At 32.5% G+C, this 17915-nt stretch overlaps 1 protein-coding gene across 5 annotated transcripts in view; it reads right to left on the reverse strand.

Annotated features, from left to right (window-relative positions):
* The window catches only part of FAM13B (family with sequence similarity 13 member B), a 160427-nt gene that overhangs the window by 3433 nt on the left and 139079 nt on the right, over nt 1-17915 (reverse strand). For 2 of the 5 annotated variants that reach the window (XM_051978464.1, XM_051978463.1), the window contains exons 14-23: nt 15875-15940; nt 14130-14340; nt 13309-13438; nt 12866-12947; nt 11815-12044; nt 9319-9402; nt 2680-2775; nt 2168-2251; nt 1899-2071; nt 84-1087 (exon numbers count right to left, since the gene is read on the reverse strand). In XM_051978464.1, coding sequence (XP_051834424.1) covers nt 751-1087; nt 1899-2071; nt 2168-2251; nt 2680-2775; nt 9319-9402; nt 11815-12044; nt 12866-12947; nt 13309-13438; nt 14130-14340; nt 15875-15940 — 1493 coding nt within the window. In that variant the 3' untranslated portion in view covers nt 84-750. Of the gene's footprint in view, nt 1-83; nt 1088-1898; nt 2072-2167; nt 2252-2679; nt 2776-9318; nt 9403-11814; nt 12045-12865; nt 12948-13308; nt 13439-14129; nt 14341-15874; nt 15941-17915 lie in introns of those variants that run through there. The other 3 variants (XM_051978466.1, XM_051978467.1, XM_051978465.1) reach the window with 3 other exon arrangements.

The raw sequence follows: 17915 nt of genomic DNA on the forward strand, positions 1-17915 counted from the left end.
AATCAAGCAGGTATAACCAGACTGACTTGATAAGCAAACCAGTAAAAAAACAAACACACACAAATAAACACACACACACACACACACACACACACACACACACACACACACACGTCCAGAGCTATAATGTCAAGGGTGTAGGAAACTCCCTCTCCCAAGCAGACTTTGTTTCAGAATTGCTTTGGACAAGTAGAGCTGAACTGACTTAGGCCTTAGTTACAGAGCCAAGTTATATGTCAGAAACTGGAATTTCTTTTTCTGCGGTTGGTTGCTTGCATTTTGTTTTTTCTCATTTTTTTTTCCTTTTTGATCTGATTTTTCTTGTGCAGCATGATAATTATGTAATATATATAAAAGAATTGCATATGTTTAACATATATTGGATTACTTGCCATCTAGGGGAGGAAGGGAGAGAGAAAAAAAATTTGGAACATAAGGTTTTGCAAGGGTGAATGTTGAAAACTATTTATGCATGTTTTAAAAATAAAAATCTTTTAAAAAATAGGAATGAAACTCATAATCCTGACTCCTTAATTCCAAACTTGGCTCTTTTAGGCACTATTTGGAATCCACTTAAACTGAAAGACCTAAAATTAATTTGTCCCTTGTCTTTTTTCCTTCTCCTTGCTCCCAAGAGAATGAATTATCCCAGCCATAAAGCTGTTTTAAAGGGTCAAAATCTTTCTCTCCATCATCCTATGAATAGTTTATCAGATGATCACTTGCATATATACAGCACCTACTACATGCCTATGATGCTTCCTCATTTTGTGTAGACAAAAGGGGGACTGTCAGGGTGGTTTTTAAACTATTTAAAAGTCTGTCATAAGTTAAAAATGTAGTATGCCTGGGTGTGGAATTAGACTGATTTCTAATCACAAATAATATACATATTAATATATAACAGTACCCCTTTAAGTTTGTTAGAATAGAGTGGGGAGGGACTATCTCACTGCTTTGATGGGTTTTTTTGCCAACAACAAACCTTCCATTTTGTTGATAAAATGCTTCTTCAAATTCCCGTAATATTTTGCGTAATTTTTTTTTTTCAGCTCTGGCTTTCCAAAGTTGCTCTAATAATTCAGGCCTATAAGTAAAATAAAAGGGAAAAAACACTTATCCAGTGAAGATATATTCCTTATAAAAAAAAAAAAATGGGTTATTAATGATTCAGTGTGTTCTAGTTCAAGTCCTGTTTCTTTAAACATAACACTTTATAAAGTTTATGAAATGTTTTCATGTAGGTATATATACATATATACTTATCAACATTTATTAAGCACCTACTTATACATGTATATGTATATAGTAAACATTAACATATATCAATATGTAATATATAGCATATAACTATATATGTGTTTGTGTGTATGTAGATATACATTATATATTTTATATATAAATATATATATATACATACATATATATATAAAATATTATTTATTTTAAAAAATATAATTTAGATATCTGTTCCTTTAAAGTAGCATATATACTATCCATCCTGAAGGAATAATAAAGAATTTTTTTGATACAGACCTGTAACTTCATTATATAGGAAAAAAGCAAAGTCCTTCTTATCATAGACTTCAACATATATTTTTAAAGCAGATTGAAGCAGTCCTGGTTAGGTGATTTGCCTGAAGCATAACAATCACTATATGTCAGAGAAAGGACTTATGCTGTTCTTCCTCTGAGGTCAGCTCTCTTTTCTACTATGCAAAACTGCCTTTATATAATTCAGAATAACATTTTAAAAACTTTTTCTTTGGGAAACAACATATCTTATATTGTGTACTGTACCTATGATTATTTCCTCAATGTAATTAAACACTCAATTCCTTGACTTAATATTTTATTATATTCTACATTATATGGAAATAATAGGCAAGAGTACATACATGGAAGCTGCTCGAGTACTTGACAGACGGAGGTCCAGAGCCAATTTTTCTTGACTTTCTTCAACATCAGATTCTGAATTTTCCAACGAACTTGAAAAATTCTGTGTTTGTGTAGCAGTTTTCAAGATATCATTTAACTCAGAAGACAAATTAACACCATCTTCTTCTTCTTCCTAAACCGATACAAAATTAAAAAACAATGAATCAAACAGACTTTCAATTTCCGCTTACTTGTAAGGAACAGATAAAAGAAGTCTTTAAAGAAATACCTTAATTTCTTCAAAAAAATGGGCTGTTTCTCCTTCTATGATAGGCTGTAACATCTGACCTCGTCTCTTGGTAGAAGGAGAACCCTAAAATAAGCATAACACACATGACTTTGGATATTAAGACACTAGATATTCAGTACTACAGCAAGACAAAGTTTAGTGTTTGGTATGATTCAGAAAAAAAATTTCTTTTTTTAAGATACTATATTTGGGACACCTAGATGGCACAGTGGATAGAGCAGCAGTCCTGAAGTCAGGAGGACCTGAGTTGAAATCTGGTCTCAGACACTTAATACTTCCTAGCTGTGTGACCCAGGGCAAGTCACTTAACCCCAATTGCCTCAGCCAAAAAAAAAAAAAAAAAAAGATACTATATTCAGGTCTTTTTTTTCTTTAACATGCTAAAACAAAAACTTAATAATTCTATGCTAAAAGTTAAACTGTGAAATTAAAAAAAAATTTAAGGGTGGTCAGCAATAATAAATATATTTAGAAATGCTTATTTTACATACAAGAATGGGAGTTATGCTTGCCCTTGTCAGCATCTGCTTCACAAGCCGGTATCTATCATAGAGAGGTTTAACAATATGTCTCTCTTCTCTCGTTACCTGCAACAAAAGGGAATGATAAGGAGGCTATCAAAATCAAGAAGAAATCCAAATGTCTACAACTTTAAATAAGAGTCTCATTTTCCATGTCCAAAATGGGAGTTTAAAGAACAATAAAATATAGGTGAATTCAAGTTTTAGACTGGAGAATTTAACAGATGATTCCTAAGAAAGGGTGAGCAATTAGTTGACATAGATCTAGAGTACCAGACCTAAAGTCAGGAAGACTGATCTTCCTGAATTCAAATCTCGTTTCAGGCACTTGTTAGCTATGTGACTCTAGGCAAGTCATTTAATTCTATTTGCCCCCATTTGCTCATCTAGAAAATGAGCTGGATGCTTTTTTTTTCTTATTTTTTTCCCATTTTAATCTTATTTTTCTTATGCAGCATGTTAAATGTGTTAATGTTTTTAAAATGTGCGTATATTTAGCCTATACTGAATTGCTTGCTGTCTAGGGGAGGAGGGTGAGGGGAAGGAAAGAAGAAAAATTTGAAACAATTTTGCAAGGATAAATGTTGAAAACTATATTTGCATATATTTTGAAGATAAAAAGCTATTATTAAAAATTGTTTTAAAAAGAAAGAAAATAAACTGGAGAAGGAATTTGACCCTCCAGCTTCTTTGCCAAGAAAACCCCAAATGGGATCATGAAAAGTTGAATACAACTAAAAAACACCTGAAAATTGAAATTCTCAAGAGAGGAATAAAAAAGAGATCTTAAAAAAAAACTACCATACCCAGGAAGAAACCTATTTTTCTCAATATACCCAACAAATAAATATATAGAAAAATATGATCTAACACATTATTAAGAAAAAATTTCTAGTATTATAAGTTTTAATCATAATCATCAGACTGGCAAGATGGCCCACCAAAAGACTAACTAGCGGAGCAACTGTGAGAAGACAGGCAAACTAATGTATTGTTGGTAGAACTATTACTTGATTCATGTTTTAGAAGGTGGTTTAAGACTAAACTCCCTATCATATCACTAAACAATACATACTCATGATCTGGCAATCCCAAAGAGATTAAAGAGAAAGAATTCAATCCTACAAAAATAGATATAGCACTACTTTTCGATGTACCAAAGAAATGAAGAGGGTGCCCATCAGTTGGAGAACGATTATAAAAATGATAAAGAGATGGTTTTAGAGAAACTTGAGGACTCATATGAATTCATACTGAGCAAAATAAACTGAACCAGAGGAACAATTGATGCAATGATTACAATACTGTAAAGAAAAATAAATCCAAAAAACTTAACTTTAATCTATACAATGATTAACAACAATTCCAGAAGACAAGACAGAATATAATCCTCACTTCTTGAAAGAAATATGATGGGCAAGAAGTAATGAATGACATTTTCAGAGACAGATAAAGGGCAGATTTGTTTTGTTTGACTATGCTTTTTGTTACAAAAGAATGTGGGAAATTAAGATGGGAGGAGAAAAAAGACTATGTACCCCTGACCCCCCAGCTTCAAGAACATAAGTCAAGTTTTCAAAATGTACGTACAGATACACATACACACACACACACACACAAAATTTCAGGGAAGACAACAGAAAGGAAGGGCATCTGAGGAAATAATTAACTGAATTTTCTATTCTATTACATTCATATACCATAATATGTTAAGTCATTTCTCAATTGATGGGCATCTATTTTGTTTCCAATTCTTAGCTTTAACAAAAAATGGATTAGTTGAAATGTAATATTCTCTCTTTTTCCATATCCTATGATCTTTTCCACTAAGCCTGCTCTTCATTTTAATTTCTCTATTTCTGTCTGATAAGAACAGGCAGTTTTCAGAAGATATCAAAACTACTTACAGTTAAATGAAAAAATGCTCTAAATAATTGCTGATTATAGATGAATGCAAACTGAAATAACTCTGGGTACCATCTCACACCCATCAGAAATGATATGCTGGAGGATGAATAAAAATAGGCACTTTAATAAACTGTTGATAGGGTAATGAACTGATCCAACCATTGTGAACAATCTGAAACTATGACCAAAAGACTATAAAACTGTGTATATATATATATATCCTTTGATAGAGCAATACCACTAAGTAGTGCTATACCCAAAGAGATCAAAGAAAAAGGAAAAAGATTTACATATACAAAAATATTCATAGTACTCTTACTGTTGTGTAAAAAAAATTGGAACCAGAGGATGCTCATTAATTAAGAGATGGCTATGATATAAGATTGTGATATAAGAAATGAGGAGGAAGATTGTTTCAAAGAAACACATCAAGACACATGAATTAATGCAAAGTAGAACAGCCAAGGGCTTATTGTACACAGTAACAGGAATTTTATAACAAGGATCAACTGGGAAAGGCATGGCAATTCTTATCACTACAATAATTCAAGACAATTCCAAAGAACTCATGATGAAAAAAAAATGTTATCAACCTTCAGAAAGAGATCTGATGAACTATACATAACATAAAGAAAGACAATTTTCTCATTTAATTTTTTTAGCTTTTTTAATTTTTTTTTTTTTTTGGCCCATGGCTAATTATGTTTTACATGATTTCACAAGCTTAATGGATATCAATACTGTTTGCCTCTTCAGTGAATACAGAACAGGTGGGAGGAAAAGAAAGAAAAAATTTTAAAACATGGGAGGAAAGGGTAGGTTTGGAAAGAAAAATAATGAATTCAGTTTTATACATGCTAAGTTAGAGAAGTCTCTGGAACATCCAGTTTGAAATGTCCAACAGGCAAGTGGTGGTAAGAGACTGAAAGTTACTGAAAGGACTGGAGCCAAATATATAAAGATCTAATGATAGTTAAACCCTGTTAAATAATGAGTGTACCAAAGAGTCAGCATGCTGAAGAAAAAAAGCTAAGTAGAATTGTAGGGTATACCCAACAATTAAAGGGTATTACAGGGGTCCTCAAACTTTTTAAACAAGGGGCCAGTTCACTGTCCCTAGACTGTTGAAGGGACGGACTATAGTAAAAACAAAAATTTTATTTTGTGGGCCTTTAAATAAAGAAACTTCATAGCCCTGAGGGGATAAACATCCTCAGCTGCTGCATCTGGCCCATGGGCTATAGTTTGAGGACCCCTGGGGTATAATATGACTAATGGAGTCAGCAAAGGAGCCTGAAAAATAGACAAGTTATGAGAACCAGGAAAGAGTACATACACACACACACACACACACACACACACACACACACACACACACATATTAAAGACTATCCATACAAATACAGTTGAGAGACTGGGGAAAATGAAGATTGAAAAAAATCAGGTTTTAAATTAAGAGATGTTGCTATCTTTGGAGAAAGTTGCGTGATAAAGGTTCAAATGCCATTATTGCTTATACTCCAAAATTTGGCTGTTATCTGACTTTTATATTAACAGCTACTTTTTTCTTAGTGCTAGGGACAGAAAAAAGTCAAAATATTAAAGAAGCATATGTTCTACATGAGAAAACTAGATCCATATATGCCCATCAGTATATAAAGAATAAAAAGCAATACAAGGTAATTTAAAGAAGGCGGCTATTAAGCAAATGGAGAGAGGGAGGTAGTACTTGAGGTAGGATGAGCCTTGAAGGAAGCAAGAGATTCTAAGAGATGGAGAAGAGGAAGGAATTCACTGAAGATCTGACAAAGAGCCAATAAAAAATGCACAGGTTGTCATGCTTGAAAAACAGCAAGAAGGCTAAGCAGTAGGGGCCCCATGTCATCATGCAAAGAATAGTGAATAATGTTGTAAATGTATCCCAGCCAATAGATAATAAGGGCTTGAACTAAGGTGGCCATGTAAATAGTGAAAAGGGAACAGATGTGAGGTACTGTGGAGGTAGAAGCAACAGGATTTGGCTACTCGTTTTGGATCCATGGACTAAAGAAAAATGAACTGTTGAAGTTGCAAAACTGGACAATTAGGAGGACAGAGGTACCCTAAAAAGAAATAAAGTTCAGATTTGAAAAAAAAAGAAAAGAAAAGAAATTTCTGTTTTGGATGTGACAAATTTGAATACCCATGGGATATATTTTTTGAAATGTCCAACAGACAGTTGTGATACAGGATTGGAACTCAAGAGGGAATGAGATGAAAATTATAGAGCTGAGAATTATTTGCATAGAGATGATAATTAAACCCATGGGAGTGAAGAGGTCACCAAGTGAGAAGAGGACCAAGACAGACCTTTGGGATATTCCTACAGCTAGGGAATATAATGATCAAGCAAAACAGACTAAGAAGGAGCTGAGTCAGAGTCAGGCTGATGATAGAATTAGGAAATAGTAGTATAACAAAAAAAAAAAAAAAAAAAAAAAAACAAAGACTATCCAGGAGGAGAGAAAGTGGTGAACAGTGAAATGTTATAGAGGTCAACAACGAGGACTAAGAAAATACTATCATATTTGACGGCTGAGAGATTACTGGCAGATTCCTACCTTTCCTTTTTAGACCAAATCAAACATCATTTGTTCCATAAAGCCTTCCTTAGCTTTACTCTCTACCTATTAATAGGAACTTTTCTCCATCTGATCTCAACACAATAAATATACCTCAGGAATGCATTTAAGTATATTATCAGTATATATCTCATTTCATTAGCATGCAAGCTCCTCAAAAATGAGATGATCACTTTTTGTTTGTATTTCCAGAATCTAGCAGAGTGCCTGGCATATAGGAGAAGTAGTGATTATTGATTGATAACCTCTACTAGAATAGGCAGCTAGATGGCTCAATAGATGAAGCACTGAGCCTGGATTCAAAAAGACCTCAGCTCAAATGGATAATAAGACACAACTCCTGATAGAATTATAAAATGTAATTGAGAAATATTTAACAAAATAAAAATAAAATGGAATATTGATCATGTAAGTCAATATACAGTCTGCAGGGATCCTCATGTACATTTAAAGGTTCCCTGTTTCTATCACTGGACTATGCCATTAAGGATCATAAGAGTTGGAACCATATCAAACTTTATTTTATATGTTACATATTAAATTTATGTAATGCATCATGATACTCATAATTTTGCATGTTATAAAACACATGCTTATAAGTCTATGAGTGAAAACAGAATGTACATATCAAAGTCAATACAGAATATATTCAAGGTAAATAAAGCCATAGCAATTTTTTTGTTTAAAGACAGCTAGGTGGCATATTAGATAAAGTGCAGGGCCTGAAGTCAGGAAGACTCAATCTTTCTGAGTTCAAATCTGGACTCCTATGCAAACATACTAACTAGGTAACTCTGGGAAAGTCACTTAACGATGTTTACTTCAATTTTCTAATCTGTAAAACTAGCTGGAGAAGGAAATGGCCAACCATTCCAGTATCTTTACTGAACAACAATGTTTTTTATTTGAAGGAGAGGAGGAGAAGATATCAAAAAAGGCCTCATGTAGGAAGTGGCACTTAAACTTTGAAAGAAGCTGCTTAGGTAAGGAAGATTCCTTATTTTCATGCATTCCAGGCATGAAAGATACCTGTTAGTGCAAAGTCACCAAAAAAAAAAAAAAAAAGGAGATGGAATATTGTTGTGTCTGAAAAATAGCAAGCAAGTCGGTTGGGTTGGAACACAGACTAAAAGAAAAGGAGGAATGTGTAATATCTTGGAAAGGCAGAAGCCAGATTGTGAGGAACTTTACTCTTATTCCTAGCAGCAATAAGATTACAGCTTTCAGAATAGGAGAATGACAGAGTCAGATCTGTGCTTTTAGTGTATCACTTTGCTAGCTGTATGAATAAAGACAGATTGGATACAGGGAAAACAGGAGACTATTCCAGTAAGATCAGGCAAAAAATAATTTTTGATGATAGCTACATGTATGGAGAAAAGGAGAAGATATTGTTATGTTTAAAAGTAGAATCAACAAGGTTGGCAATTGACTAGAAATGGATTCTAAGAGAAAATAGCAAGTACACACAATGATTCCTAGGTTCATAACTTGGGTGAACAACATGATTATAGTACCTCTTTTAAGAAACAGAAAAATGAGAAAGAGGAGTGAGTGGGAAAAAATATAATTACTTTCTTGCACTTTTCCGTTTAATGGAAAAGCTAAAATGTTATTACCTTTAAGAGTTATATGGTCTTATTTCATACTATTTGGATTAGGTGTTATTTGAGCAAATTTAATCTTAATCTTTAACAGAAATCATTTCAAAGCATGGGAAACAATGCTTTAGGACAGAAGTGTGAAACATGCAGCTCATTACATATGGCTCACAACACTCCCAAGTACATCAAACCAGATGAAAATATAACTGGCAAATAATTAAAATAAAAAATGCATAGTATTTTTAATAATTTACATTTAATAATTATACAATTATTGTACAATAAAGCATAGGCAATATCATACTTTAAAACTGAGTCAACATGTAAAGGCTCACAGGAACCTTTATGTACAGATTAGTACCCTTTTTTCCAGATGAGTGACATCATTGCTCTAGGCAACAATTCAGGAAGGAAGGTAAACATCACAGTTAATGGTTACCTTTTTACATCAAAATAAAGCAAGAGAAAGACATTACCGGTCTTCCATGTTGACTTTCATAGTACAGAAGACTTTTCTGGAGAGAAGTTTTCTCTTCAGCCAAATGATCTTTTGTCATTTTCTATAAAAAAGAAAAAAATACTATCATATTCATTCATTTCTAAGGTTCAAAGGAGTCCTTTTTAACACATAACCCATACAGTCCAGGTTGATAAGAACAGATTCTATACTTTAAAATATTTAAAGAACTGAATTCCAAAGCTTATATGAATCTTATTCTTCCATTAAAGTTTTATTTTATGACTAATCTTGGTCTCTTCTACTCTTTCTCTTCAAAAGGAGCTCAAATGACCTAAGCCATATATGATCTATCTAAACTATATATACCCAAAGGTTTTTAACCTTTTTTGACATGGATTCCTTTGGTAGTAATCCAGTCTAGTGAAATTGATGGACCCCTTCTCAGAATAACATTTTTAAATTCATAAAAGAAAATATATATAAAATTACAACAGAAATCAGTTAAACTGAAAATAGGTATCAAAATATTTTCATAATATTCAGAGGCCCCAGATTAAGAACCCCTGATCTGGATTGGTGATCATCCTTTCCTTATTCAACAGTCAACAATTACGAAGATCAATTTTATAACCACCACTGATAAACTATTTTAAATACAAAATTGCATAAGCCACCAACTTTTTCACAAAGTCACTATTAATATATTTTAACTAAACTCCACTATAAATAATCACTGACTGCTGATAGCTATTATTTAGTGCACTGTTCTTCTGAAAACCATCTCCTGCAATGTTCTACAAAAATGTTTTCATATAAGTAATCAACAGTAACAGAACATTTTTATATTATCTTAGGTTATATTAGCTGGCCTTTATAAAAATGACATATCAACTGTAGTAGTTTTAAATCTATTTGAATCTCTTGGTATCTTTAAGATTCATATCTACATATATATTATGAACACATATATATATAATTTTATATATAACATATATAAAATATTTTATTATAAATATGCATTGCTAATGTGTATAAATGGTGCATCATATATATGCCCACATGTATACACAAGTACACATGTTTACATAAGACAATATAGGTACAAGAAGAAGTAAAGCTAAAAGTATAAGTATAGATGTATCAGGAGTCTTAGCTTCTAGTCCTGACTGCCAATAACTATGAGAGATCTTCCTCAACTCATTCCTCCAATTTCTTGGTCTGTAAAGTAAGGGAATTAGATTGAAGGTTTTCAAAATTTCTTTCTAGTTCTAAAGCTAGATTATAAATGTGATTCTATAACTTAGAAGCAACCAGCAAAAAGCTAAGATCCAAAACATGAATAATTAACAATGACCTTTGCCAGCAAAGTAAGATTTGGGTTTGTTTTTTTTTAACAGTTTGGGGGTTCTTATCAGGGTGGGTGGGAAGAAGCTAAGACTATCCCTCTTAAACAAAATATGAAAGGAAGAAATTAAGATCACCTGGATTCAAAAAGTTTAGAAATTCAAGTTCTACCCAGACTAAAAAGAATCTGAAATCTAAAATGATTGAGAGCATTTTATAGAAGAAGAAAAAAATTTCAGAAAAGTAAAAGTACCTTGTCCAAGGTCAAAAGTAAAAATTGGTCTGAGAATTTATGGCTACAAATTCAGCACCCATTCCATTAGAACAGGTATTTCCTATCTAATTCATCTTCGTGAAGTTAAGTATTATGCAGCACACAGAATATTACAGATCTGCATCTTGAGCTCATTTCTGCCTAACTAGAGCATTAAGTCATCTAAGTCACTTCCCTGTCTGTACCTCAGTTTCCTCTCTGAATTTAGAAGACTAAAAATTGACCTCCTAGATCTATCATTCTATGGCCAACCAAAACAAGGAGATGACTAGTTCCACTGAACTGAAACTGAATAGAACTAAGTGAAGTTAGAATAGGAAAGCAAGGAAAATTTTCTTATTTTATGAAATAAGAATATAAAAGACACTGTCAATAAAAAGTTATTATAAAATAAAAAAATTTTTTTACAAATAAAGACTATAAAAGTCAGAAGGGGAAAATAGCAGAAAAGATTAAGGTTTGCATTTTGAAGGAAAGGTGCAATAGGGACAGAAAAATAAAATCTATGGGAGATTAAAAGAAATAAAGTTGATTCTATGTTTGGGAAGGAGAAGTAACAGGAGAAGTCTTTTTAGACCAGCCTTGATTGAAGAGTGTGGTACACAAGAAATAACCCCAGATACATTATCACAACAATGGATTCAAATCCCAAAACTACTACTGTTTAATTTGGATCAAATTACTTAATCCCTCTAGGCCTCAGTATTCTGAACTGTGAAAAGAGAAGAATATTAGACTAGATGACTTTTTAATGTCCCTTCCCAATTTAAATCTACGGCCCTGTAAATAACACTACCATTAAAGGCTGACTTTTATTAAGGATTCTACAAGTTATTTCGAGTTAAAAAAAAAATCACATTTTAGCTTGAAGGTAAAACATGAAATCATGATTACTTTAATGTCTTCTGGAAGGCTTCTTTCCATGCGCTTTTCTTTCAATCTTTTCAGAATAAGTTCAAGTGTTGCCTCCTTAGTTGGCTTTTTCTCTTTCTGTATGACCCTAGATTCATCTTCATTCTCTTCAACCTCATGGTCTAGAGAAGAGCCAAAACTTTTTGGAAGAGTGTTACTGCGTGGACGTGTTTGAGGTACAAATTCCCCATCAGAGCTTTTGTGCTTTGCATCTACAATTCAGAATTCAACAGGAAAAGCAATGATTTGTTTTTATATCAGAATGAGTTAAGAAAGAGAATTGAAGTGCACAAAAACACTAATGTCATGTACTCATATATCAATCATCTCAAGATGTTTACGTTACCCCAATGATAAATAATAACCAGGTTCGTCTGCTTAATGAGTAGTGTCAATAGCATCCAGACAATGGCATTGCAATTGAGAAGTAGACATTCATTATGTGTGATGAAATCCTAGAGTTCTGAGAATTAGTTTTGAAAAACTAAATAAAAAGATTCTTTTAAAAAAAATAACTATTTAGGGGATTAGTCTAGTAAATAGACACATTATGCTTAGGGCTATTTTCATTGCAGTTATCAAATAATTAAAAACTCACACTTCTCCATCTCTCCCTTACTATCTGCCCAGAAATTTTTACTTTTTACTAGTCAACAAACATTTAAGTATTTATTTACTTTTTGTCAGGAACTGTACCTTTAAGTGCTAAGAACATAAAACAAACAAAAATCACAATTCCTGCTCTCAATGAGTTCACATTCTAATGGAGGTGACAACATGTAAATAATTATGTATTTATGAGACATAGACAGTGGAAATGAAAGGTAATCTTAGAGGCAAGGGATTAGCAATGTAAAAGGGAGAAAAGATTCTTATAGACAATAAGGGAGGGAGGGAAGAAGGAAGAGAGAGAGGGAGGAAGGAAGAGAGAAAAGGAGATGGAGAGAGGGAGGGAGAGAAAAGAGGAAAGGAGGGAGGGGAGGAGGCAGGGAGGGGGAGAGGAAAGGAGGGAGGGAGAAAGCACATTATGTACCTTTAATTTGCTTCCTTAGTTTAGTAAGCTCTGTCATCCACTTTAAAACTTTGGGATTGGCTGCAATATCACTGTAGGAAGGCTGTAAATAAAAGGAGAAACTTTCAAAAGCTTTCAAAAACAACACTTACACTTCTTTACAAGGTGATTTAACAATAACCCAAACTGTTAATGATAAACATCTACATCAAAAATGCAAGTCTTGGTTCAATTCAATTATTTATTGTGTAAGATATAGCAGGGGAAAGTTGGCTAAAGTTGATTCTATATTTGGAAAGGAGAAGTATGAACAGAAGAGAAAACACATCTCTGGATAAAGTAATTGCAACAATCGAGATGCATAATGATGAGAATGGGGAGGGGTTGGACTAGATGACATCAAAAGTTTTAACTCCAGCCTTCTATTATTCTATTTGTATATTTGACAAAAAATACTAACTTACCTTACTATTTTTTTCTTTTTCAAATTGCTCTTCAAATTGTCTGATTTTCTTCTGTAGTTTCTTGACCAACTGATATGGTGTTTTATCTTCCCTTTTGTCATCTTTTGAACTAAAGGATGCTCTTCTAGTTCTGATTTAAAAATTAAGAGATACTCAATGTATAAAACTATAAAGACTAAAGAAACACATTTATTAGCACTATAAGCAAAAATGGAATGAATTAATATAGAATTAATAATAATGAATAATATAGGAATATAGAAAATATTGTTAAGGTGCTCCTTTCCAATTATACCAAGACCATGAAGTTGGTTTACAGTATCAATCAGTCTTGCTAAAACCAAAGAGAATAAGGACCTCATGTACTAAAAATTGTAAAGTTGGCTAACACAACTTGTTCTTTTATTTGAAACTGTTTAAAACTGATTTAAATTTATGCTTCAAACTGTTTTGACTACATAATGGTTACTGGTCCCTAAGAACATTTTAAAGAAAAAATTGTACCAGAGAAAATCAACTTGGAATGTGGGAAGGAGGGAGGGTTTTAAGGTATAGAGAAGCAACTGAAAAGAATTAAAAAGCAATTGACATAACCCAAATAAGCTTAAACGCTCTTAGCAGCATCACAGCCATAGACAAACTCATCACTTAATGCTTCCATACAGTAGCAGCTGATAGGAAGAGCCTGAGGAATCCCTGGAGATAATTTCAGGAAGAGTTAAAAAAAAAAGATTCCTTCAATTAAATAAAACATCCACCCATTATAAATTTCTTTTCACAGCTGAGTTAATCTTAATACATTATAAAAGGTAAACACATACCTAGCAAAAGAAAGTGCTTTAGATGAAGAATCTATAGTTTCTGGATCATGCAAGAACCGCTGGCTTTGTCCAAAATCTAAACTACGATGTGACAATACAGGTGGACAATCTTCTTCAAGAGGATGATGAGTCATTCTCCCAGCTTGTGGGGAAAGTTGAGCTTCTCCAGATTCAGAATCCTCCTGCCAAGACTTAAAAGCAGGAAATGGCTCTGCAAAACAAAACACAGAGAAATGGTACCATGGGTTTCACTCTTCCAAAAACTATAGTTTCTAGTGTCAAAAGCTGCTATATATTCATTGTGAATCTAATTTATAACCAAATGTAAAGTGCACTTAATTAAAACTGTCCCCATTCAATCACATTGTATACCATTTTATATAATAATTTTAAAAATATTAGTGTTTTTGAATGTTAAGGTCTCCATAAAGTCTCTTATTATAGCTTTAAAATATCTTAGGATAATAGTCCCCATGAATATAATTTTTGCATAAGGGACTTCTCTTGTGTGTGTATGTCTTGTGTGTATATTTTTAAAAAATAAAATTAAAGAGATAAGAAGAAACACTGTCAAGTTGTTTGAATATTCAAGGTTAGTTGGATATCCTCCTTTAACTTTTCTCTTTAAAAAGAAATAAAAATGTCTTTGTTCAGAAAAAACACTTTGTATTTACATTCAGGAAGAAAAGAGCTAAATCTTGCCAAATGAGTCATCTGGCTCCTGGCCATCAACTAGAACTATTAAAAGATGCCAGAGCTCTTTTAGGATCCAAAGGCTCTATGTTAGGCTAGAGAATTCTTTTACCAACAAAAGTCTTTACAGGGGCCTTCCAGAGTTTAGAAAACTCCAAAAATAATTGGTTTATAGCCAGTAAACAACTAATTTACCTGATACAAACAGACTAAATTCAAAGTCTATTTTTCCTTTATGGAACTCAAAAGTATAACGTATTTCAATAATTAGGCATCAAAAACATTAGCAAGTCAAAGCCTTTAGTAATAATTATATGTTTTAGAGAAGTATACATACTTTAGAGCAATAACATGAAAACATGTTAAACATATTTTAACAAAACAACTGCATACAGAAGTCAATAAAATGAAGCACACAGACAACCACTCCACAAACACTCCAAATACAAAATTAACTTCACATACCATTTGAAACAAAGCAGTCTGACATTTATAAATGAAGGATAGGCTTTTTCCCCTCTTATAAGACAATAGATTAACATGGACTATTACTCAGATCAATTCAAAAAAATGTTTAATTGCCTTTGATTTTCAGAAGTTACTTGACAGTGTCAAAATTCAAATATATTTTTTCCTTTGTCATAATAACAATTACCTAGTACATTATTTTTACATTTTTCTTTAGATACTTTAGAACAGTTATTTTTCAGAGTAAAAAGATACAACAATTTCCTTCTGCCACCAAGATAAATCTGATAACTGACTAAAATTCAAAGCGTGCAACACAACAAAACTCAGCAATAAAGTGATTAAAAAAAAAAAACCCTTGTACCTGCTTCCCAGTGAGTAAGATATCAGTAGTAGTTTTTATAAGAACTCTCCTGTTTGGGGAAAGAAAAGGGAAATAACAAAAGCCATTTTCTCTGGGTAACATTTTACCCATAAAGACATTCTCAGGAAATGGGGACAGCAGGAGAAGGGCTAATTGTAAGGCAAACAAATCATAAACCATAAAAAAGGCAGAAAACTAAACTATGGTGAACCATACTTACCCTCCCCATCTCTCTGCAGATGCATTGTTTTGAAATCAATGAGGGGGAAAGTGATAGGGCATGACGCTAATAAAATGGAAAAAAAATGGCAAAAATACTAAAGTGAACACACAGCACAGTCAGAACAAACCATACACATAACTAACACAAAGCCGAAAGATACAAAAAACATTTTCCTGGGCCAAGTTACTTATTCTACTCTTCAAAAAAGTTTACCTAAACAAAATTAGTACTGACCAAAACTTTGAAAACAGACAAACATGCATTTCCTTTTAAGCAAGGCCAAAAAAAAAAAAAAAGTGTTATTTTTTATTTGTGTTTTGTTTTGTTAAGGATAACACCTGAAGAAATAGAAATACTCAATTGGATACTTAAAAAAAAAAAAAAAAAAAAAAAGCTTTCCAAGTACTATGTTGGGAATTGCACAATAACATTAGCATGAATCAGCTCTATCACATTTCATTCCAGATTTAAGATTATGAGTTCTTTTAAAAAGAGAGTATATTTCTTTTCAAGATCAAGACCCTTTTTTAGCAGCTACAAGTGATTTTTCTGGGGTGCACATACAAAAAATCTTTCCCAAATTTCATTCTATTGATAATGCATTCAACTCTACAAAAATTTCAGATTTATTTGATGGAGGAATAGGTGAAAACTCACTAGGAATTACCCATTTCTTTGCTAATTAAACATATAACCATAGAGATACCTATTATTATCTCTGCTCTCTGAACATTCTAAATTAGGTAAGTTGATGAATTAACACAATACTGCTCTATTACTCTACTAATTCAACTGTTAGTGAAAGACTGGATGACAAAGCTACATTAAGAAACCAAGAATATGCCAAATTGCATGGGTACTTTAAGTTGATCAGAACATGTTATGTCAGATGTAGTCAATAGGTACCTTCTCTGGATAACAAATTGAAATCAGTGGGAAAGAATTTATGAATCCTATATTCTTCTATGAAGGATCTCACTATCTATCTTGAAACCTATTAACTCTATCTTGCTGTATGGCAAAGCCTGTAAGCACTCTTTTCCCTTCTTATCTCAAAATGAAGGAATGACAATGTAACCCAAGTAGTAGTATCAGAAGCACTTCCCACCAGTGGATAATTTCAATAGATATTAAAAAGAAAAAATAGAATTTGTATTCAAGTGCCTTATGGGCCACTTCTATTACTAATTTCAAAACATATGTAGTATTCTATTACTGTCAGATCTATAAGATGTTAACATGAGCTCTAACTGTCTTTATTTGGCAGAGCAGTTCTTTTTTAAAAGGAAAACAAACTGGCTCAAATTCAATCTAACTAAGACAAGATTGATATACTACTAAGCATGCCAAATATCTAAACCAAATAGGAAAGGCAGCTAAAAAGATTAACATCAGAAAGCCATAAAGATTAAGGTTAGATGTAAAAGTAAAAACCACACAGATAAGAATTTTCACTAAAACTACAACTGTAACCCTAACTTAAGTTATATTAACATTAATATTTCAGACTATACCCCTAATCAAAATTATCAGAGAGGTAGATAAAGAGTTAGTTGTTTCCTTGGAATGATAACACTTATAATCTGATTTTAAAATGTAATAAAATAAAATACCTATTATTGAGTGAAGACATATGCAACAAGGGACTGTTTCTGTATTCATAAGTGCTATGACATTCCTTTTAGATTTCTATTTGGCATAGATATTTTTATGTAAATCTATCGCTTCATGAATGGGATCACTGCATTGTGATCCCTTTAGAAATATCCCTTAAAATAACACAGAAGTTCTATGGGAATATTTCTAGGACTTGACCTAGACACAGATTTTAAAGTCCTAACAAAAAGATCATCTTCCTCACCCCTTCTTAACCAGCTGAGATTGCTAGGTCCTTTCCTGATCAAAAGTTTCCCAAGAACTTCAAACTCAAACATTATATCGCAACAAAAAATAAAAACCTACCTGGCAACTCCACCTGAGGAAAAAAATAATAAAAATAATCTGCACTTGGTGAAAGTAGTCTCACTATTTTTATGTT

Source organism: Antechinus flavipes, chromosome 2 (genome assembly GCF_016432865.1).
Source record: "Antechinus flavipes isolate AdamAnt ecotype Samford, QLD, Australia chromosome 2, AdamAnt_v2, whole genome shotgun sequence".
NCBI lineage: Eukaryota > Metazoa > Chordata > Mammalia > Dasyuromorphia > Dasyuridae > Antechinus > Antechinus flavipes.